Source organism: Triturus cristatus, chromosome 9 (genome assembly GCF_964204655.1).
Source record: "Triturus cristatus chromosome 9, aTriCri1.1, whole genome shotgun sequence".
Lineage (NCBI taxonomy): Eukaryota > Metazoa > Chordata > Amphibia > Caudata > Salamandridae > Triturus > Triturus cristatus.
In genome coordinates, this window is record NC_140592.1 from 132,408,589 (window position 1) to 132,434,022 (window position 25,434).

General features: G+C 42.3%; 1 protein-coding gene across 2 annotated transcripts in view; it reads left to right on the top strand.

The window, feature by feature from the left end:
• LOC146797512 (contactin-3-like) overlaps positions 1-25,434 on the top strand; it is an 869,316-nt gene that overhangs the window by 680,205 nt on the left and 163,677 nt on the right. For both annotated transcript variants that reach the window (XM_085624528.1, XM_085624527.1), the window contains 2 exons: positions 7,283-7,410; positions 15,710-15,885. In XM_085624528.1, the coding sequence (XP_085480654.1) occupies positions 7,283-7,410; positions 15,710-15,885 (304 nt within the window). The remainder of the gene's footprint in view (positions 1-7,282; positions 7,411-15,709; positions 15,886-25,434) is intronic.

Here is a 25,434-nt window from a genome sequence, read left to right on the forward strand (position 1 = left end):
TTCAAGCAAAGAATCAACCAATTTCAATAGTTGATATGATTGAACTAATTAGAATAGACATTCTTCCCAAATCTCTATATCTTTTCTGGGCTCTTAAACTATATGTTATGAACACATATTTATAAAATCCACACTGGATTATTTCTAGGTTTATATGGGAATACAGAAAATCATTAGGATTAATTAGACTATGCAAACTACTGATTATCAGGGGTTTATGAGCAATACCAGATGAAGATTATACTATTAGGCTTATATGGGTACACGTTTACAATATACATACCTATCTAATGCATTGTCTGACCATCTTATTGAAAATCAATTCAATTCTGACAAATATTGCTTAGCTGAGAAATGTTCAGATCCAAGCTTAACACTAGATGTACCTTGGGAAACCCTGGGCTTGGGTTAAACAATATGCCAAAGTTCTGTTTGCATTGTCTCAAACTCCTTTAATAGTCAATGATGAACTGGCAAACATCTTCAGGGTAACAACTTTAGAAAGTGACACTGAAGAGGAATTACATGAACATGTGCTGAAATCTTTTGCTAACATACAGAATGACTTCCATGTATGCTCTAATGAATGTTTCAAATATTGACAAATTAAACACTCTATCTCTGAGCTAGTAATTAATCATACTAAATCACTGATTCGGCATAATCTCACTCTCCTGACATTTGGTGATGTGCCACCTTCAAAATCGAATATATATACTTACTTAATTGAATAATTTTATGCTTCAGGATCTGTTACAGTAGGCAAGGAAGTGGTATAACTAGCTGGCAGTGGATCTCACTGGAACCCACATTTCAGACAAATTGCATATGAACCACAAGCTTATCAATCCAATTAAGATCAAAAGCCATAAATATTGAACAACATTTGACTTTTAAATAATACCTACAAAAAGGCCAAATGGTTTAAATAAACCAAACTCTGTCCACATACCTTTCTCAAACTGCTGATTCACTACACATGTTTAATATTTGCCCAAAGCAGACTGAATTTGGGATCTCTATCTCTCAAAGATTAATAAATAGCACGTGAACCAAATGAAAATGTGAATTGAGCACTATTTTATTGAGTGTTGATGTGGATGTGCTACCTTTCTATAACTTGGCAATTAACAGATTATTATTAGCAGAAGAATGGAAGACAACAAAAATCACCCACCTTTTCTGCACGGCAGAAGCAAATCAATAAACCACATTAAACAAAACATCAAATAGCCCTTGTGAAAGATACTACAAGGACTTTTTATGCAAGGATGAACCAATATGAATGCTTTTGTGAGCAACATATACCAACCTGCCTTTTTCTAATAAATCCCATCATAAATCACCATATTAATAGTACTAAAGTAAAGGACCTCTATGGACTTTAAGGAAAGACAGAACATTTTAGCCTTCCAACTTCAACTTGGAAATCACAAATTTCTTATTTTTACTATTAGGTTTCTGAGATTGAGCTAAGAAGATGCACAAGTCTCCTTTTTGTAATATATATTTATATTACCTACTGACAGTTGCCACTAGGTAGTTACAGTCAGGACCTAGCTTCCATAGAAAAATCATTTTTTAACGTGTCTATATCTTTGGCGCTGATTGACAAATCTTCACAAAATGTTCTAAAAAATGTGCCCCATTGATTCTTGTTGCACATGCAAAATAAAGGTGTGAAAAGAGCAGAAAGTCGCAAAATAAAGGTCAGAAACGAATAGAAAGAAAAAAATAAAGTACAGAAACGAGCAGCAGGAGTCAAAATAGAGATCAGAAATTAGCAGAAAAAGGCACAGTAAAGGACAGAATTGAGGAGCAAGAGGAAAAATAAAGGCCAGAAACATAGCAGAAAGAGCAAAATTGAGATCAGAAACAAGCAGAAACAGGCAAAATAAAGGTTAGAAATGTGCAGAAAGTGTCAAAATAAAGGTCAGAAATGAGCAGAAAGAAGCAAAATAAAGGTCAGAAACTAGCAGAAAGAGGGAAAATTAAGGTTGGAAAGCAGCAGAAAGAGGCAAACTAGGGACCAGAAAGGAACAACAAGAGGCTAAATAAAGTTCAGAAAGAAGCAGAAAGAGGCAAAATAGATATCAGAAATGAGGAAAAATATTCCCCCAAAGACCCTGAGCAGCCAAACGGACTTCATCCCCCAATCTGTAGTGCACCAGGAGGCACGTTTGCAGAGTGGTTTAGACAGGGGGTGAGGCCTTTGATGAGGTCTCAGCAATCCCGCTGTGGGGGACTTTCTGGTGGCACCAATAGGGGTTCTTGGCTCCCAAGCACCCTCAGCTGCCAAGGGGACTTCATCCACCAACCAGTTGTGCACCAGGAGGCACATTTGCAGAGTAGATGAGAAAGGGGTGGCACCTCCAATGTGGTCTCAGCAATCCCACTCTGGGGGACTTACTAGAGGCAACAATAGTGGTATTGTCCCCTAAGGGCCCATATTAGCCAAGGGGACTTCATCCCCCAACCAGTAGTACACTAGGAGGCACATTTGCATAGTGGTTGAGAAAGAGGGTGGGGCCTCCAACAATGTCTCAGCAGTCCCGCTGTGGGGGACTTACTGGTTGTAACAGGAGAGGTTCTTGGCCCCTAACTACTCTCAGCATCCAAGGTGATTCACAGAACTTCATGGAATTTAGCAGAGATTTACCATAACTCCACTTTGAATTCTGGGGAGAAAAAACTCAGCAAGCTCTGCCCAGGCCTAGCAGAAAGTGGAAAAATATGGTCAGCAATGAGCTGAAATAGCCAAAATAAAGGTCATAAGTAAGCAGAAAAAAGGCCGAAAATGAGCAGAAAACAAGCAGAATCCACTCAGGTACGTATTCATCCACTCACAGAACAACTCAGACACTCACACACCCACTAAGATACCCACTCACGCACCAAGTCACAGACCCACTCAGACACTCATGCACCCACTCACACACCCAGTGAGACAGTTATGCACTCAATCTCACATCCACTGAAACACTCATTTACTCACTCACACACTATCAAAGGTTACAGTTAGGAAATAACTTTTAAAAAATGTAGAAATTCACAGTAAAAACTAAAGGTTATAGGGATGTTATTGTTAGGAAATAGAATTCACAAAATCTTAGAAATTCACTGAAAAAACCATGGGCAACTGAGACATTATACTTAGGCAATAGAATGTAAAAAAACTTAGAAATTATCTGACAAAAACCAAGGGTACAGGGATTTTATAGTTAGGCTCAGATTTCCCTCATACAAAACCATAGAAATTCAGCAGTTATAGATATCTGAGCTAACTATAACTTACGGTCCCACAATGCAGTGCTCATGACCTCACATATTACATCACTCATGACATGGCCATTGACATCACTGGTGACATCTCAAATGGCATCACTGCTGACATAATCTGCAGAACCATTCACACACCCACTAACACCCCCATGTAAAATCTCATATGTCCACTCAAACTCTCACACAACCACTCACATACCCATTCATAGGCCCATACAAATACTCATGCACCCACTCACTCATGCATAGAGCCACACACACCCACTCACCCCAAGTACAGGCACTCACACAACCAGTCACTTACCCATACCGATAATCACATACCCATTCACTCATATAGATACTAATGCATGTACTCAGATATCTAAACAGTCACTGAGAAGACCACATAGTCTCCCATAGAGCCTCTCTCATACTTAATTATGCATACAGGCACTAACAAAGTCACTCACTCAACCACTCACATACCCACTCTCTCACCCCTACACCAACTTATAAACCTGCTCCCTCATACAGCCATGCATGCACTCTCCAATTCACCATTTACAGCCACTCACACACCCGCTTACTCACCCATGCAGCCACTCATGAAACCTCTCATTCACCATTTACAATCACTTACAAACCCCCTCATTCACCCATACAGCCACTCACATAGCTACCGAATTACTCATACAGCCCCTGACACAGTTACTCGCTAACCCATTCAAAAGCTCACAAAACCACTCATTCAGCTATACAATCTCTCACATACCCACTCACACACCCACTTACTCGCCCATAACGATACTCACACAGCCACTTACTCATCCATACATCTACTCATGTACCCACTTATTTACCCATACTACCACACACACACACACTCATTCACAGAGATACACAGTTACACAGACATTTACATATACATGTTTTTAAATTGAAGCTCTCTTTAGTAGTAAACAAAGTAAACTAATTTAAGTTTTGTGATACCTTAGTAAATATGTTTAACACTCAGAAACCTTTAGAAAACACTCACAATCCCTGGACGATGTTATCACTGATAGCATCAGTAATGTCATTTGAGATATCATCATTGATGTGAAGAGTGATGTCACTAAGCATGACATGAGTGATGTAATGTGTGAGGTCATAATCTGTGTATTGCGGGGGTGTAAGTCATAGCTAGCTCAGGTAACTATAACTGCAGAATTTCTATGGTTGTACAAGTGAAATCTGAGCTTAACTATGACGTCCCTGTCACCTTTGATTTTTTTTAGGGAATATCTAAGGTTTGTTTAATCCTAATTCCTAACTATAACAGCCCTGTAACCTTTTTTTCAGTACATTTCTAAGGTTCTTTAAATGCTAATTCCTAACTATAGCTTACCTGTAACCATTTGTTTTTTCAGTGAATTTCCATGGTTTTATAAGTAGCAATGGTGTTTGCAGAATGGTGTGGAAAGGGGGCGGGCCTCTGACCATCTCTCAGGAATCCCACTAAGTAGGACTTACTCACTCTTTCTCCTATTTATAAATGGATGCATCCCCTATCTCTTTGACTGTGAAAATTATTCACCCAAATGACGGGGTATAAAATACTGGGTCTCCTTTTCGCAGACAATACCCCGTTGCTTTCCAAACCTGCAAAGTGTCTATCTACTCTCTTGGAAAAAATCTGTCTTTTCTGTAAGCATAGCTTAGAGATAAACAGCAATCAAACAAAATATATGGTATTTAGTTCCCACAGGAAAACCATGGGTTAGGTAGTCCTTGAGGGTGAGACACCAGGCAGGATCAATAAATTTGACTATCTGGGAGCAAGAATAAGTGATTCTCATAGATGGCAGCCCCAGATCAAGAAAAACGCATGGCTTTAAAGCAAAGAGCAGGGGCTCTTCTGAGATTTGCCAATAGGGTGTCTACTTTTGCTGTTTCACTCCCAATTGTGTAATATAAGAGTCAAGCCTTTGGTCAGACCTGTATGTGGCTGGCTTGTGGGGTCATTGCTCCTCTGGAAATAGCTGAAACACCCTTTGTAAAATCTTTACTGAGATACCCTGCCAGCGCCCCCACGCTTTCAATAGGATTCGATTTGAATCTTAGGTATATTTCTGATATTGCCACCCTGACACCCATTTATTATTGGATTAGAATATGGACAAAAGAGAACTTGGTTCCATATAGGGATTGTATCAACGTATTAGATGAAGGTCAATCACTTATTAAAATCCCTTGGCTTCTACATATAAAAACATGGCTAATGAAGTAGGGTTTGAACAATTTTTGGTTACACCCCACCGCATTAACCTATGATGCCTCAGAGAAACTGAGAACAGAGCTACTGGAAAATTATGTTAGGGAGTAAGATAATTAAAATCTCTCTGGGCCACCATGTAGAATTCTATTTGATGTTTAAAGATGTACCTGAATTTGAGTCCTTTTTGAATTTTGTAATTGATTCTACTGCACAGGCACTTTACATAAAATTCAAATTGGGAATTCTACCCTAGGCTTCCCTCAGCTGTTTTTAGAACAAAAAATGTAATCACACCTAATACATGTCTGATGGGTTGCCAAACAGTTGACAATGAGGAATACATTTTTTTTTAAGGGCTACGCAAAGTAATGGTCATTCTGGATCATCCCTCTATGTCGATCGCTTGGTTTTCGTGACTGCTATACTACGTTAAGATTATGTAAAACTAAAACAAATGATTGTGTTGTGTACTCACTATTATTTGTCCTCAATATGGCATGCTAGGATGAAAGCAGTGAAATAAGATGTTTCTATTCAACTCCTAGTTTTCATATTGTGAGTACTATTTTATACATGAGCCCTGCTTTTAGGTAAATTTTTTTGTAATTTTGCTTGCGAATGTGGATCGGTTTACCTAGTTCCATTTGGAGGTTATTCGATTAAGGACTGATCAACTATCCTTACAATCTTATTGGATTCTGCTTTTGACAATAATGTGCATCAAATAGTGCATCAAATAATTTCATTATTAGAAGAATAATTACATTTAATGGGATATGCATTATGTCTTTGTATTGAAGTTATTCTGTTTTATTCATTTTTTGATTGCTGTTCCTTTTTCCGTTTATGGTGCAATCGAGACAAAATAAAGGAATAACCTGACCATACATACATACCACCGAACTCAGTGCGGATGCATCTGTGTTGGCGAGGGTATGGTCCAGCTTGTTACACATTGACTTCAAGGAAAAGGTGTGGAGCACTCATGGGGTTTTCAGTCCATCTATTAGCAGCAGCAGACGTGTTTTGGCATAATTTCCTTTCTCAACACTCAACCTGCTAAACATGTAATACAGAGCATTTGGTTGGTTTATATTATACATCGGCTTTCTTTGTTGGTAGATTCTTGTCCGATGGAAAGTCTGCTTGTGATGTTTTCACTGGGTCCACCATGCCATCCTTCTATCACACTCACACCACTGATTTTGTATACGGTGTACAGGGCTCAAATGCCACCTCTCACCCCACTGGGCATCAGGTGACAGTTGCGATGCCAAACAAATATGGCTGGACACACTTTCTTGGTGCAGCCCAACAAATCCCCAAATGGGCTGCCACATCTCACCTCATGTGTAACAACCAACTCTCTGCACTTCAGTATACCCCTTGTCACGGCTGCAAGATGAGAAACCAGGATGTGTGTGTGTTTGTGTGTCCACATGATCTGCTAGCTCTTTCTTCACTAGAAAGGTGAAGTGGGACCACGATCCTTATGAACCATTAAATATTTATTAATCTTTCATAAAGAGGTGTATAATGTGTGTGTATGTTCTGTTGCAATAAAAACAAATATATATGTATATGTATGTGTATTCTGGCCAATAAAAAGGGGAATAAGATTGACACATTTATTTTCACTTGTATTTATTACTGAGATTGTGCCAATTATTTTAGCTTCTAATTACAATGAATTAAAAGTAGGTTTCTCAAGCAAAACATGGAAAACAAAACTGTTGCAATGTATCTGTTCATTTTTTTCAGAATAATGATCTTGGGAAATGCAAGCCTAAGAATCAGTAATGTGACTAAATCAGATGCTGGCATTTATAATTGTATGGCTAGAAACCAGTTTGGCACTGCAAGTATAAGAACAAGAATACTAGTAACAGGTAAATTTATATTTGAAGAAAAGACTTGTCGTTCAGCGTGTTTGTTTGTATTCTACTGTGTTGTAAAGTGGCATTTGTAAAGCTCTTACTACACTTCTGTGAGGCTCTGGACAACTGACCCAGACATATAGCAAGTTACACTATGTAGGGTGTGTGGCAGTGAGAGTGTTGTATTTGTTTTGATCTTATATGACAAGTGTTTTTATGGTATGTGTGATGACCACCATGATGTGGTTATCGTGTTCTGGTACGCAGCGCCTGACTATGTGATGGGTGAAGATATGTGAGAAAAAAACACACACATTTTAATTGTAGCAAGGACGAAAGCATATAGTCACCTACGCAGAACCGGCCTGGTCATAGGGCAAGTGGGATTGTGTGTGTGTGTGTGTGTGTGTGCGTATGCATGAATGCCTGAAGAGGGCAAGTAGGGAATCCATATGACAATATGCACTAGGCAGAGTTGATGTTGAATGAGTAGAGTAATACTCAAACGGCAGGATTGGGAATTGTAAAAAAGCAGTACTCATGTACTTTTATTTTTTTTAAGACAAGAATACACACTGCCTAGTGCTGAACAAATACACACCATGAATGAGGAAGAAAGTAAAGAGCAAGCAGGGTTGAAATCCTTGAGCAGAAACTGCCCAGATGCCACCTAGATTGAAGGAATCTACAGTTCTGAGCAGGAGAACACACCCTCACAACCATCTGTAGTTTTCCAAAGAAAAACAGGCCCCATTTGGGCATGCAATAGTCAGGTTGTGGCTTGTTACCTTCATGTACAAACTGTGAGAGATGACATTCTTGGTAGGTTGCTGCCTTGACAGTGCTAGTGTGAATCAGCCTACCTCATGTTACTTTTCTGTCCTCATTCCTCCATGCAAGTTCAATAGTTTTCCAGGATCCTAGAGAACCATGATCTTTCTAGTTACATAAGGAGGCAACCTACTGACCTTCTAGAAGCTTCTAGAATTTTTACACAGATAACTTCTTCTTTCATTGTTTGTAGTGATGACATTTTAGAGAAAATCGAGACAGTGTGGTGAAAGGAGGCTTTCCCTGTTTTTGGCTAGGACAGCAGCATGGTAAAGATCTAGTAGTTATCGTTTTGTTTAATCATAACCCAGCTGCACGTTAATCCTTGTGAAATGTTTTTTATATCTCTCAACAACTTAATATCCCTTCCAATTTCCTCTGCCTGTTCACATCCCACTCTCCCCTCCACCCCTTGGTTTTCACCTTTAGCAAGAGGACAAGATTTTATATTTTGTTTTGTGGTTCAAATCATCAAATTTGCTTAGGCAGGGGTTGCTGGCTTCCAATAATGGCTTGATGTAGTCCCATTAATAATTCAGTAGGGGTCCACTGAAGCCAAGTGGTGAATAACCACTGCTATATGTATGGGCGTACCCAATCTGTTGATGAAAGTGCTGCTGGTTAAAAATCCAACACTTGCAGAATCTGGTAGAGAAAACGTGCCCACATGGCTGCTATGTCTTTTCAGATGGTCAGTACTAATATGATCCTCACATTCAAATAAGATATTACCTGCCTCTCTGTTAGGCAAAACAGTAACCGTATAGGGATAGCAAGATTCTTTGTGTATGCATAATTGTCACTGCTCCAGACCATAGAACTGTATTCTTAGTCAACAAATCACACAGTAATCTACTGCAACAGTATTTGATGGAAAATAAATAGGTCCCTACCTGCATTTGAACCTACCATTTGCAGAGTTTAAATGTCGAATTTTATCTGGACACCTTGTATGGATACACAGTTTTGATTTCTTTCTTCCGAATTCCTAACACATCTTAGTCCATACCGCTACTACCTTACAGTCCGCCCTCTCTCTTCTTGCAGCATTTCCTCCTTTTAAACTATAACTTGAAACTACATACCTCTGCCATTTAGTCCAAATCCACCAGAACTTACTTAACCGCATAAATCATGCATGGACCTTTCTTTGAGAAAAATGAAGGGGGTTTAGTACGGTGAAGCAAGAGTCCAGTGTTCCAGTGAGTTATGAGGATAATCACTTGAAATCTGGTCCTTGTAATCCTGCAACATGAAGTCTTGCTATGAGTGTGATTTGGTAAATAGCGTTAAAGGCTGTGGAGAGGTCGAAGAGGATGATTGCTACAGTCCGGATGCTGTCTGCTGGAGTTTGAGGTGGTTAGAGAGTTGTTTGGTGATTGCCCTCTCCATGACTTTGACAGGAAACGGTAGCAATGAAATGGGATGGCAGTTGCTGAGTTTGCTTGGGTTGACAAATGATTTTTCGAGGAGTAATTGTCTTCAGCATATTTCTAACTCTCTGGGAAGGCTGCTGCTTTAATGGAATGGAAGTGTTTATGATGGACGTGAGTTTGTGGCTATGTCGTAAATATGGAGGGAGCACAGGTTGGTGGGGGACCAAGAGTAGACCATCTTCATGATTGCTGTTGTGTCTTTGTCAGTGAGTGGGCTCCATTCAGTCAGGTGTTTGTCTGTGGTGGTAGTGGTGGTTAGCTGGCCAATGAGCTCTGATGGGTTGGGCTGTGGATCAAAGTTGCTGTAGATCTTGGAGATTGAAGAAGTAGGAGAGGTTGTTGCAGAGCTTTTGCAATGGGGTGATAGTGTTGGGTGGTATTGGTTGTGGCTGTGCGGTTGGAGAATTATTTGACTACGGAAAATAGTTCTTTGCCATTATTGGAGCTGGTTTCTATTCTCAGTGCCAGGGTAACTTCCTCTCCCGTTGCTTGCAGCTGCGCTTGGATTCCCCGAGGTGGCCATCAGACCAGCTGGCTTGCTTGTTGATTATTGTTTGTTTGGTGTATTTGATGAGTGCCAGGCTGCTTGTGCAGTTTATGATCAAGCTGTTGATGTTTCTTATGTCGTTGACTAGATAGTTGGTGGTGTCTGGTTGAATGGCTTAGAGGGTACTGAGCCAATCTGTTTCCATTACTTTCTTCCAGATGGGTGCCAGTGCTTTTGGCTTTTTGGTGGAGTGGCTTGTGGTGTTCTGATGAGGAAGTGGATGATGGAGTGGTCAGATCATGTGAGAGGGATGATATAGCTATATTTCGCCTTGTCGCTGGAAATGAAGATGGGGTTGAACGTGTGTCTGGAGTTGTGACTTGGGCCCTGGATGACCTGATTTAATTCAATGTTCTGCAGGCTTTCGAGCAGGCCTGTAGAGTTTGAGTCTGTGGGGTTATGTATGTGAAAGTTGAGGTCACAAAAATGAATAAATTCTTTGGAGCTGATGGACAGGGGGCAATGAGGTCAGTGATTCAGTTGCTGAAGCTGGTCTACAGTCCTGGAGGTGGGTAGGCTAGGGTGCCTTTGATAGTGGTTCTTTCATCCGTATGCAACTTGAAGTGCATGGTTACATGAAAGGGGTGTTGTATCCGTGAATGTGGTGCATCTAATGGCATCCTTGTGGATGATGGCGAGTCCTCCACCTGGTTTGTGGTGTCTGTCCTGGTGCACAATGTAATACCCTATTGGTATGGTCTTAGAGATGTTGGGTGCCGTGTATTTCTATCAAGGGGTCCTTGCCAACCCTTTAGGTCTTGCCTCACTGGAAGATTTTGAGTTCAATTTCAGAGACTTAGTTCAAAGGTAGAAACTGACTGGGATGACCCTCTTGTATACGATGTTCGCTCTAACACATTTGGCATGAAATCGCACCTAACCCAAGTCAACCATGAGCAGTTTATTTTAAATGGAACTTTTTTGCTCCTTCAAATTCATGTCTTGTTCCCCATAAACCACTCCAGTGAGCTTGGTGCCCAAAAGGGCAGGTCAAACAGTCATGAGCACTGAGGGAGTACAAACCACTCCTCCCCCTGCTCTGGCCAGCCCTGCTAATGACTGCAGTTGGGCACCGCCTTAGAGCCTGTGTGAAAGCCAAATTTATAGATGTAAATAGCTTTGTAAATCAGACCCATTCTTCTTGTTTCACTGTATCTATGCTGAAGAGTGTATTTGACCCTCTGTTTCATCATTGCATGGTTTAAGGATCCATTGTTGCCCAGTATCCATATCCAATGTGTCAGTGTTAGCAAGACTGCTCAAATGTTTCTGTGTTCCCACGTGCAAAATTCTGTATCCTAATTCCCACTGTCCTTTCAGTTTTCATGTCAGTATGTCTAAATTACCTTGTGGCCCAGTGCCTGTGTTACTATCTGTGTCCTAATAACAATATCTAAGTCGCCAAGTTCTTCTGTCTGGCTTTTATTATCTGACGGTCTTGGTAACGCCTTTTCTCATTACTCTATTTTCCTTGGCCTCCTTGTCACTTTGTACTTTTGTTAATGTGTTGATGTCCCAGCATCAATTTTCCTGCATCCATATTCCTTTATCATGGGGTCTGGGATCCTGCGTACTGCTGTTCCCTTTCGCATCAACCGATCCACATATCTCAGTTCATCTATCACCTTTTCCCTATACCGTGTGACCTTGAAACAACGGACCGGTGTCTCTGTTTCATGCTGGCCCACTCTGTCAGGGTGCCTGAGGCAAAGTATGTCTTTTATCACCATGTCTCAGTGCCCCCATCTCTCCATGCTTCTTTACATGTCCCGCTAATCCCCTTTCTCCATATCCCATTGGCTGTTTCTCCATGATCTTGCCCTCATGTCCCTGTATCTTGGTGTAACTGTGTCAACATGGCTTTGTGTATCCCTAGTATAGTGACTCCGTGGAGCACTGTCCCCTTTGCTCAAAATCAAAATGTCCCTATATCTAAGAGTATATTTATCCATGCCCCAATAACCATGTCCCTGTTACACCATGTCCGTATATAAGCATGTCCCAAATTCCTGTGTTCCACGCTCTGGTTTCACATGCCCATATTTCCATGCGTGAACTTCGTGACAACTATATACTTGCAATACAAATGTAAAATCAAAGTAATTTACTTTGTGGCTAGTTTACTAATGATGTTTCTAAATAACAGACTTTTCAGTTGTACATTGCATTTTATTAATATTGTTTGTGAAGGAGACAAGAACATATCTCACCACCTAACCAAAAACTCAAACTGCAAGTAGCTACAATATTAAAAAGGCACCTACACACTTATAATAAAAAAGTTTACAAAGGAGACGAAAAATGGATCAACATCTAACTTGTCTCATGAAGTACAGGCAAACACAACTGGTATTTAAATTAATAAACAAAGAACAAATAATTATACACTTTGAACCAAATTTGTCAATGAAGAAAAAGGAAATATTTTCAGGCAGATGTGATCAACGTATACAGGTTTTGTACAGTCATTTAAAGTCAAGGAAGATAATGGAGGAGAGGGGCTGACCCATATGGTATGAAGTGATGGGTGAGAGAAAAATTGAACAGACCAAGGATACAATGAAACCACCTGACCAAAATCTCCTCTATGTATTTATATTATTTATAACATTTCGGAAAAACAAGATTTTGGTACAAGAAGAGATGGTGTGGGTATTGGCTTTAGCTGAGCAGTCACTGTGTAATCCAGGGCTGGACTGGTCGTAGGGGGCACCAGGCATTTACCCGGTAGGCCACAAGGGAGGGGTCAGTTTTGGGCCCCTGGGGGGCCGTTTTTGTTTCAGGGACGTTTTTGCAGCATAGCTGCAATATCGGCCCCTCTAACAAAATTGGCCAAAACCGGCCCTGGCAAACAGCTCGGCCGCACCCACAACTCCCTGGGGGGCCGGCCGAGCACTTTGCCAGGGCTGGTTTTGGTTCCCAGTCCGGCCTTGGTAATCGCTATTCACCTCGCTGGGTCTTGCTTTTAGCTGTCATAGCTGGCAATGGCTGCAAGTAAGGAGAGGTATTGGGAGCAGTAAGAACAGGTCACGGCTCTGCAGCATTGTCTCTCTTTTAAGCGTATCTCTCTAACTGGGCCTACTATTATTAATAGGGAGTGGGTGAGCAATAAGTAGTTTGGTAAAACACAGAGAAATCTTGGCTGCCATTCAATCAAACTGTACTTGTAGAGTGCGGTTTATCACCCGTGAGGGTATCCAGGTGCTGGGTAGCTGGGCTTAGTCGAAGAGCCAGGGCTTGAGTTTCTTCCTGAAATCCGTCAGCAACAATTCTGTTTGGAAGTGGAGGGGGAGGGCATTCCAGGGCATGGCAGGGAGGTGGGAGAAGGAGCATCCACCGCTGTGGCTACGGCGGATGTGCTGTGTTTGTGTCAGGGCGAGGGAGGTAGAGCAGAGATTTTTGGAGGGTTTGTGTAAGTTCAGGCAGTGGTTCAAGTATGCTGGTCCTTGGTCATGGAGAGCTTTGTAGGCTTCTGTCAGTAGAATGAATTAGCGTATTTTCTGGATGGGGAGCCAGTGGAGGTTCCTCAGGTGCTCGGTGATCATCAGTCTGGTTGCTGATTTCTGTGCTGTCTGGAGCCTTCTCTTGAGTTCAGTGGTGGTTTGTGAATAGAGTTCATTGCCGTAGTCCAGACGGCACATGATTAGGGCTTGCATGACTGTTTTTCTGGTGCTTGTAGGGAGTCATTTGAAGATTCTTCAGAGTATGTGGAAAGTGTGTTGATCTGTTGTCTCCTGGTGAGTTTGCTGTTAAGGATGCTGCAGACGTTGCGAGTGTGGTCTTTTGGTGTGGGGGTGGGTCTGAGTTCCGCGGGCCACAAGGTGTTGTTCCAGAGGGAGGTATGGTTGCCAGAGATCAGCACTTCAGTCTTGTCCATGTTGAGCTTCAAACAGTTGTCACTCATCCAGGTTGTGACTTTCTTCATGCAGTTGTGGAAGTTGGTCTGGTGGGGTCCCCTGAGAGGATGAGCTGGGTGTCATCGGCGTAGGATATGATGTTGATGTTGTGAGTTTTGACAATGTTGGCTAGCGATATCATGTAGATGTTGAAGAGGGTGGGATTGGAGGATGAACCTTGGGGGATGCCTGTTAAAAATGGTTTAGTAGTAGTGTTAAGTAGGGACCTCTCCCTTGTTATAATGACACATACACAATGAAAGGTTCAGTCAAGGTCTCAATAAATTATTCCCTTGCTCAACCCTTGGTAGCTGGCTGAGAGCAGGCAGGCTTAACTTATAAGGCAGATGTGTAAAGCATTTGAAAACACCAATACATCAAGTAAGTAAGACACAACACACAATGAAGAAGAGACTGTCCTTCAAAGCTCTCTGTTACTGCTATAGGGATTTTAATAGAACAAATGCTAGCTAGCTTATCCTTTTCATTAAGCACTGCTTACCCTTGAGGTGTCTGAGGACCTCATAGGCCCTGTTAGCAGACCTCCTCACAGTAAAGATCGATCAAATCAGGTGCAGCCCTTTTAACCTTTTGTATCCAAGCTATTGAATTCTCAACCGCTTTATCTGAGACAAAGACAAAACTTTTATTTTGGAAAACCCTCAAACCCTGGCTTTTTAGATGGATTTTCCTCTATTCTGTCTGTGCTCTCTGTGTTTCCTCCTTGGAAGCTAGACCACTCAGCGCTGGGGCACGTCTTCAGATGTAGCTTTGCGCTATATACATCTTTTTATTATTAAGACCAGTTTGGATTCTCCACCCCCAGCCTGCCTTTTGTGCTACAGCTTGCAGTTCTCCCACAAGAAATCCGTTGTCTCTAATATGGCTACTTCACACCTCATTGTTTTCTGTGAGAGAAGACAACTAACAGTGGCAAGTTGTTGGATTTATTCTAACTATCATCTTGATACTTTGAAGTATATGTTAGGCTCCTTCTGTCAATAGTTACATTTTAATTAAATATGCCCATGTTGACCTATGGAGGCAATTTTTTACCTCACCAAGGCATATAACACATATTTTAAAATGTCCCTGCTTATAGTTACTAGGCACCTTACCCCTGAGGCACCTAGGGAAGACCTTAGGGGTGACGTATATGTAGAAATAAGGTAGTTTGAGACTTCCAAAGTACCTTTAATTCCAAATTCAAATTTGCATATCATTTAAGTTTAAAAGCAGCCTGCAAGGCAGGGCTGGTTTATAAAATTGCAGCAGGCACCACAGTAGTGCACACTTAAGTACATTAAATCTAATGGGCCTCTAGACCTACATTCCCTACCATATACTAGTGACATACAGATAGGTTGTCAGTACCAATTGTAATTATACCTAATTACCACTTACTTTTATTCAGAGCACAGGTCCTGGGTCTGGTTAGCAGAGCCCAGGGCACAATCTGAGTCAGTAACCACCAGTATCAGTCAAACATTGGGGGTGATAAGGGCCAAAAAGATGACTTTTTTCTTACAGTAAGTGTCAACATGTAATTGTGAAATGATGTAAAATGTTCGTAAGTAAGCATTTGTTTTCCCATTCCTCAGAGCCAACCCAGATCATCATGGCCCCCGTAAATATGGATATATCTGTTGGGGAAAGTGTGATATTACCATGCCAGGTCCTGCATGATCCTCTGTTGGAACCACAATTCACCTGGTATTTCAATGGGAATCTCCTCAGTTTGCAGAATAATGGATTTCATTTTGAAAGAGTTGGTGGGGTGAGTAGAGAATATCCTATGCAGTTCATTAAATACATGTAAATCATTTAAGGATGATATTTAATGAGAAGATGGACAAACTAAGATATATTGTCAAATTGACTATGCTTAACATGTTTATAATCCCATATAACCTTGGTAGTTTAATCTGCAAGTAAGTAAAATAAAATACAAACCCCAAAGAGTCTAGATTTTAATCCTGTGAAGTATTGGGAAATATCGAGCAATCATTCTAATCCCATAAAGGTGTCCAAACATTTCCCAAATCCACCCATCATGACACTGGAAAATGGCTTCTGCTTTGAGCATCTTCCCCAAAGACACATCGCTAGTGATATGGTGGTAAGTGCAGTGTTTTGTCCAGGGATAGGATTTTCCATTGCATGTTGTGCCATATGTGCTCACAAGATGTTAGAGGATATGACCGAGCGCTCCTTATTAGCGGCGTCTGACAGAGGCTGAGATGGTGATGTGAGAAGGTATTTTACTGAGCTTGAGTGTCACATTTGCTGCCTAAATGTGCGCACTAGATCCTGCTTTTTCTTCAAATACAGCTCTCACTTGCCTCATGCGACTCTCTAGATTGTTAAGGCTAGATTGTTAAGGCTTAAATGAAAGTAGTAGGGAAGAGATCCTTCCACTGTGATAAAAAAGGGCAGTAATAGCGAACTGGAAGAAGGCTATTGGCTAGTAGTATATCAAAGATCAATTATTGAATAGGAAGAGAAGGGAGTGCCATGTAGAGAGTTTCTAGTGTGCATGAATGGCATCTGAAGGCGCCAAGGCAATGCATAAGGTAGCATTCCTGTTCATCAGCTTGTTCTTTTTCTTGGAATATAGTGTCCACCCCTGGCATATGGTAGCTGTGAGAAAGTGCCTTTTGTTGATGCTGCTGATTTTTTAACTCTGCACAATGGGACAATGAGATTCAGTCCCCAGTTCCCAGTGTGTGCACGTTGACCCCTAAATCAGGATACAATTGACTAACTCCGAATTGGTGAATTTAACTTTCCAGTAAGGACACAGTATATGGTCAGGAGCTACACCAATGACATGTCAAGTTAAAAGTCACCTCTGTGCTGCAGTACATCTTATGCCACTAGCATGACAAAGGAAGCATTGCTTCAGGCCTCCCTGTGGAGCCTGAATCCAGCTCTTAAAACTGCAGGAGAACCTATTAAAATAACCCTTTTTGGTAAAAACAAGACCACTACCTTTAAATATTAAAAAGTCACTCTGAAGTAGACCTTGTACCACTAAAAGTAGGGTGGCTAGTATTAAAAAGTAGTACATCCAAGAATGTATCCTGAGCATGTGCCTACGGTGAATAGACCAAGAACAAATTTTAACTGTAAAGAGTTGTATCTGACTGTAAGAAATTGGATTGTTGGTTGACTGGGATGTAAGCACTGGTCAATCAGCAACCACATTCCTTGTCAGAATAAGGCACAAGCAAACCTCAAATTAACCCGTGCTCACCCCATTGGTATCTTGGTACAGAGCAGTCACACGTAACTTACAGGCAAAGTGTAAAGTATTTGTGCAACACTTCAAACGGAAAAACAGAGAATGCACACCACAAAAGAAGCCCACAACAGTTTTTGAAAAATAGAGGAATTTTTCATAAATACACCAAGACCAAAGCGACAAAAGTATGATTAGTAGACACAGAGATATTGAATTTTAGAGTTTTCAGTGAAAATATCACAATAAAGTACAAAGCGCCAACTGGGGATACCTGGTCACGACGGACTGGGACAAAGTTATAAGTTGAGGCCGACCATGATGGAATATGGGCTGGCTACAGGGACACAGGCCCTCTGAACAGAGTACTCTAAATCCCGGTTGTGGAGCGTTGCAAGAATTCCGTGTTGAAGATGCACGTACAGCTAAAACAATGATTTCGTTCTGAGATGCGGCGAGACTGTGGTGTGAAGTCCTGTTGTTTCATAGTTGAGGATCCCATCGACAGGGCTTGCAATGTAAAATCTGGAGTCAGGAATGCGTCACACAGTCAGCGATGCATCAGTTCAGGGGAGCTGCAATGCAGAGTCAGGAGTCGTCATTGAGGCTGCCATTGAGGAGAGATGCGAGGTCCTGGGCTGTGGAGGTGCTTCACCATAGGGGCAATGCATCAGTTCCAAGGGCTGCAGAGGTGATGTGGGTATCTGCAACAGGTACAAATCATGCAGAAGTCGCGATGCGTCAATTGTGCCCGGGGATGCGCCGCTCTGCCAAGGAAATGCATCGCTTAGCAGAGAGGATGTACTGGTTCGGCTGGCAAGCACCTTAGGCCCACTTCAAAGGGTCCAAGACTGGGGTTGCACAATTTGGCAGGGTAGACTCACAGATTGCAGAGCCCAAGTGTATATGTAAAGTGGTTGGAAACCTAATATGTCCCTGAGGCTTCAGATCAGGAGGTCAGCCAACTAGCACTTGGAGTCACTCTGGGTTCTGTGTTCAAGAGATACAGGTTCAGTTCTTCTCACCCAGACAAGAGGGCAGCATATCAGCACAGCAGGGTAGCTGTTCCTTCAGAGTAGCAGTCGAGCAGAGTGGCAGTCCTTTGCATCACAGAAGTCCTTCATTCCGGCAGAGTATCCACAGGTCCAGAAGTGTACTGAAGTGATGGTGCCTGAGGCATGCTGTTGAGGTGCACAGATGCCCTTCCTTCCCTAGCTCTACATTAACTACAGGGGGTATACAGCCCTTTGTGTGGAGACAGGACACAGCCTATTCAGGTATAAGTGAGGCTGGGCCCAGCACCTCCCTCCCATCCTGTCAATGATGATCCATTCAATCACACCTAAGCTCCTATTGTGTGTGGCTATCTAGGAGAAATACACAAAGCCCAACTGCCAACAACACCCAGTCATGTGACCAGAGACAGGCTGCAGGCACCAAATGGCTAAACAAAGAAAATGCCAACTTCCTAAAAGTGTTACACAATAATGGGGTTAAACCCAGAAGCATCACTAGGACCTGGGTGAAATGCAGTATAATAAGGGGGGTGGTCCCAGTGGTAATGCAATATTAAATGGACCTCAACATCACCTGATAAATCAATTATAATCAATTTTTAAGCATATTGAAAATATTTAATCACATTGAACATATAATGCCTCATGTTCATACGTAGCACATTTATCACACTGATATCTACATAGGTGCCCCAGAAAGGGAACGGGAGGAATAGGTGCATCAATGTGCAAAAGTGAAGATGAGTGATGGAGGGAAGTCAGGGAACAGTGTGTACATCAAAAACGCATAAAAGGCCTAACCAGCCTTAACCACGGCTACATTATTTACAACAACAGAATGTCAAAACAGGACACGGTGAATATATCACTGTTGTCCTCATTCAATACAGAGAACACAGAGCTGTCGACATTTTGAACCAGGGTTGGTGTAGGCAATTTAACTCCTTACAAGAGGGTCTTCATCAGGACCATAGGGGCACCCTTGGTCCACCTAGACGTGCGGTGGAGCTTGGGCCCGAAGGCTCCAAATGCAGAGAGGGACCGATTCTTTATATTATATGTAGACTTAATACAATGGTTTGAAGGAGATTGGCATGAATAAATCAAGATGCTCCATCCATCTGGTTGAATGACTTCACTTTTCTTTTAGCATTCCTTTAAGGATCTGATTGCTGGCTGTTTGCAGTAGTGAAAAATGAATTTAAGAGTACTAGTACATATGCAGCATAGGGGAGCCTGTGCTGCATGATCGGGGTTGCTGGACCGCTGTTTTTACTCTTGCTCTTTTGCCAAAGACTATATTTTAAATCGAAGCGCCCCAGCGTGCTTCTGATTTGTCTGGTGTCTAGCCATCCCTCCTTACCAAGGTCCTCTTAAGGAACCGAGAAGCGTGTCCACGCAGCGGGCGTGCTGAAGGCGCACCAAAGGTATACGCACCTGTACCCGTCCGCGGCCGGACTGCGCTGTGCGCCAGGACCCCTGGTCACCACACCCTCCAAACCTCCTCCAGGTCTGAATTAATGTCATTTGAAAAAAAAGTAACTCTTTGCCTTGCACTTTGTAAAATTTTCAGCTTTCTTCCCATAGATATGCTTACCCCAATTGTAATTTTGCGCTCAACCCCAGCCCAAAGCCCCAACATAAGAATTACTCTTCCTCATGCTCAGCATGCTTAGCCCCAAACCAGGTGCACTCCAACAACCCACTTTTCTGTCTGCTATTAAATACGAGGGCTTTGATAAAACATAGTCATGAATTTGCGGAATATCCAGATTTCAAGAGATCAGATGTTTACTTTCTCACTGAAAAGTGGGCCGACGTTGCTTCTGACCCTGATTTTAATATAGCCATCTCAGAGGGCTATGATGTATGTGACTAGAGTTACTAGAGAACTCAAGCAAGGTGGGATTTTTACCAATAACCCAAATTTGATGGTTGAGAAGGTTGTACCTTTCGCCCGGACTGAGCACAGGGCTATAATTTTCAAACTAGCAATCCCAATAAAACAAACTCCAAGTTCCAAATCACCAGCACTACTAAAATACCAGTAGGGGAGTAAAATTGACAATATGGAATTAAATAACTTGCTGATTGAATCCCATCACATATTTGAAAATGACGTCAATCTAGCAGCAACTACATATGCTTGCTGGATTGACACAGCCATCACTTGACTTGCTTCTTCAAAAATGAGGACAAATCATAGAAGGGTGTACAAAAATTCAACCGTGATACAGTATATCCTTATGCCACAGATGAGTATTACGACCAGCCACAGCAACCAAAGACAACGCACAAACAGCCGTTCAGACCTACTCCACAAAATTGGACATTCAGTTCGGGTGAGGAACGGAGTAACTCAGAAAGCAGTAGTGATGAAAGTAAAGGCAAAACCCACATCACCCAATGTATGCACCACCAATACATCCGTTTGGTTTTTGGCAACAACCCTTCTACCCCCAAGGATTTGGATTTCCACCATGACCCCAGCCTTTTTTATCCAGAGGCCGTGGCAGAGGCAGGGGAAGACAAAAACAAAGAAGAAACACAAGAGTCCAATGGGACGACCAAACGCCAAATGCAACGGGGGGCAGTGACTCGGAGCAGGGGCAGAGGCAACGGCCCTTCAAAGAGCAAGGAATGAGTAATATTGTTAATCTGAGTAACCACATAATCACAAAAGATGAGGAGTCTGTCTTATCAAAGGGTTTGGGGTTTGTACCAACGCCAACCAACGACCACTTCCTCCTGCACACAGAACTGGCGCAGTTCTTCAGGAAGATAAAACTCAGGGAGTTATTCGGTAACAATGAAGAAGAACACAGCTCCGAGAACAATACTGGACTACGGAAGAAATCTACTTTCTCACCACCATCACAAGATATACCATGTAACATACAAGCTTTCAAAAAAGCCGTCCTGAATGAGGTGGATAGAATTGATTTCCAAAACACAAAAGGCTTCCAGAACCTGACGAAAGGTGAAAGGAGTGCACTTCAGTCCTTGAAGAATAACAGAGAGCTGGTAATCAAACCTGACCAATGACAATCCCCGTACACCCAGATTCTACACCCTCCCTAAGATCCACAAGGGCAAAACACCACCACCAGGTAGACCAATCGTGTCCGGCATTGGTTCACTGCTGGAACCTCTGTCACAGATTTGCGATTGGTTTCTCAAACCAATTGTTCAGAAATCCAAATCATATTTACGTGACACAAAAGATGTCCTATGCCATCTACGAGACCTTGAGATAATTAGCGCTGAAGACATATTCATAACTATGGATATCGAGGCGCTTTACACAAGTATCCCGCAGAGACGTACTCTGGCGGTAATTGAACAGATCCTGCTTAATATGGAATGGATTTACACTACCCCGATACATTTCATTCTAGAGTGTGCAGAAATTGCCTTAACTGAGAACTTTTTCGACTTCAAAGGCACTATATACCATCAGATCTCTGGTACGTCCATGGGCAGTACATTTGCGCTGAGCATGGCATTCTTGTATGTACACCATTTTGAAGAGAATTTTATCTTCAACCAGAATAACCCCTATGTAGCACAACTTAAGACCTGGAAGCGCTACATAGATGATATACTCATCATCTGGCGGGGTACAATGGATGAAGCAATACTATTCACACTCCGGATACGAAGGAACTGCTCTGATAGGGACACTTTCAAAGAACAAGCCAACCAACTGGGGAAGAAACTACTGGATCGGAATTACCCCGTGACTATGGTAAAAAAAGCAAAAAAGAGGGCCAGGAATAACCACAGAGAGAGCCTCTTAGAAACCACCAATAAAGAAAAAATACAGTAGGATAGTCTGTGTTACTACCTATACTCCAGTATCAAATCTGGTCCAAAACATCATTAGAAAGAAATGGTCTATTCTGAACAGAGCCAACCAACATTGGGAACCCCCGCTCTTTGCATTTAAACGCAGCAGAAGCCTATGTGATGATCTGGTCCAGGCACAAACACATCAGAATAAAACCACTGACCAGATCACACTCTGGGGCCAGCCAAGACCATACGGACACTTCCCATGTGGGAATTGCGTATCATGCCCCCAGACATACACAACTAAAGAAGTTGACATTGGGACAGGCAACCCCTGGAGGTTGAAAAACTTCAGTAACTGCAATACTGAGGGGGTCGTTTACCTACTGACATACCCATGTAATCTCACATATGTGGGTATGACCACTAGAAAAATAAAAACCAGAGTGAACGAACATTGCAGCACCATTCGATGCGGTAGATCCAACACCAAGCTAACCAAACACTGCCTTGAGGCAAACCATAAAGACACTGACATAAGATGGGTGGTCCTGGAGATCACAAACTGACGAAAAACGGATCTGACAAAGGCCCTTTTTCTAAGAGAACAACACTGGGTATTCCGCTTACGTTCTTGGGATGTTGGTCTGAATGATGAAATCCCCTGCCTTCAAATGGGACGGTAGCAATTTCAATATGGGCTTAATAACACTTGGGTATATAAACAAAAGGAGAGACCTAATCCCTTCAGTACGTCCTGTTATGAGCCAGGTACACCCAATGAATAATTAGCCTTTCCTTCAAATCAATTTATTTAACTCTGCACGAGGCCCCTGCATTCCTTAAATTTACATACTGGAACAGGGACCCTGTGACCCTAACGCTCTTCCTACACCAGAGCTTTTTGTATAATTACGGCATCTATACACTGTCCATTTAAACTTGGCATTATTATATTATTTTTTGAGAAATATCATGGCACTTTCTCTTTTGTGCACTATATTTATTCTGCCTTGCCTCCAGAGACTGACAGTGTATTTATTCGAGGGCAGCTCCGTACCCCCGCAGGACTGAACCTGCCTGACTTCCGGTGTCTCCGTTTCATGGGACAGAGACTTCCTTTAGAAGTCACGCCCCATAGAGAGTAGCATAGATCAGGTATACCCTGCACTTTGCCCAGAGGACGGCACGGACACCGGATCTTCTCGTAATGCGGAGCGACGCATTACACGCAGGGTAGATGGGACAGACACATCCTGTAGCAGCCGCGCACCAATCAGAGCAGTGATAATCAGGCACTCAGGGCGCGCTACACAGAGTATGGATTGGATATCGGATCCTTCTTTAATACGGAGAGACGCATTACACGCAGGTCAGGCCATGGCAGGCACCAATGTGGCCGGGCGCATTTTGGACACCGGATACCACACGGAGGGGTCCAATCAATGATTAAGGCTTCCCCCTCCCTATGTTTTACCAATCAAGGGTATTACTTATATGCCTGCCCCCTCCATACTCATTTGTCACTGGGGAGGAGAGCAGTGTACAGCTAGGTGATACCACGGAGAGCGAACCATGACGAAGTAAGGCTTTGGGGTATGAATGTACGATGGATGCATGTGCAGGAGGATGTCTCTCCCGTTTTTGTCTTTTTCGGTCAAATCATGCCGCTTAATGCTGTTCTACATGTGCTTAATTCTTCAGGGTTTGACTACAGGGGCTCTCCTTTACTTCCCCCTCCCATGAAGCACTTAGGGTTAAGTCTATAGGTAAGCTGTGGGAGATATTTCTCCCCTGTGTTTTTATATTCACTTGTGTATTCGCGTATGACAGACACGTGTTATACACTTAAACCACGCGCGCTTAAAATGTGAGTAGTGGTGTTTGCCTTTTCATGAATGACCTTCACTTCTGATGGTGGCTTAGTATGTGTTGTTTATTCTTCTTTTTTACAGGGTACTAGAGACCCCTAGACAGCAGACAGTGACAAAGGTCACCCCACTGCAGGTTTTTTCTAACCACAGTGTTGGTAAGAGTGGAGCCCTGTATGTATTTAAGTATCTAGGTCCTGATGAATGCCGAGTACCACTGTTGACACAAGGCAGAAACATGTCGACCCAACTCTACACGGCGAGGGGTCTATAACTTTCCCCATTTCGCCATTCACTTGTTTTTATACACCATACAGCTACCTAGATCATTAAAAACTAAATGAGGTAACTGTAATGGTTTTTAACTTCACTCACTCACTTCGGGCCCCCACTTAGTTGGAAGTGCATCCCTGTTGTCAGGTGTATGCCCGCCCTCTATCAAACCGAGTTTTTAGAGGGCGAGGACTGGCCAATGATGAAGCATGACACCAGGTGGTGGGTGAGGCCAGTCCTAAACTTTTTGTGAGATGTCCACACTCACATACACATAACACTACTGAGCACCCTTTAGGTCATTCTAATAGGAGCGGCCCCATTTGTGTATAACAATTCGTGTTGGAGGTAGGCCGACTCCTATCGCCATGGTGTGCCTCTAGTTCCATTACCCAGTAGAATCTGGGGCTAGTGTGCATTTATTGACAAATCATAGATCCCTGACATTTGTTCCATGGTAATCCCAAGAATTTAGGACATATAAACAGAATTGCAGACATGAGGAAAAATTGTGTAGAATACGCTACAATCCTGACGATAAAATAAAATACAAATACTCTGATCCAAGATTATATAAAAGACAAATAAAAGCAGCTAAGACCAAATTTTTTGCTGATAAAATTAACACTTCAAAAAATTCATCAAAATAACTCTTTAATACAATTGAAAGCCTGTCCATGATCAGCACTAAAAACCCTGTGATGCCCTCTCACAGAGGATAAGGTGGCCAAAAAAATCGAAAGCTCTCAATCAGGTGCTCCATCAGATCCCTGCCCTCCACAGGTTCTCCATCTGGTAGCAAATACATTATCAACCCACCTTTCAGTACTCCTAAACAAAATACTATTGTCTGGAGCTTTGTATTAGCTTGGAAGAAAGCATCCATGCTGCCACTCTTAAAAAATCCCTTGTTGGACCCATATGAATTAAAAACCTATAGGCCAATCTCCCGTCTCCCACTTCCAGCTAAGATTCTAGAAAAAGTCTGAACCTAGAAATCATGGCCTTTCTGGAATCAACCAGAACCAGAACAGAACATGGGATCAGACCCAACCATTACACAGAGTCAGCTCTTATACACGTGATGGAAGAAATTAGAGCCATTGTCAACAATGATGAAAAAGGGGCCTTGA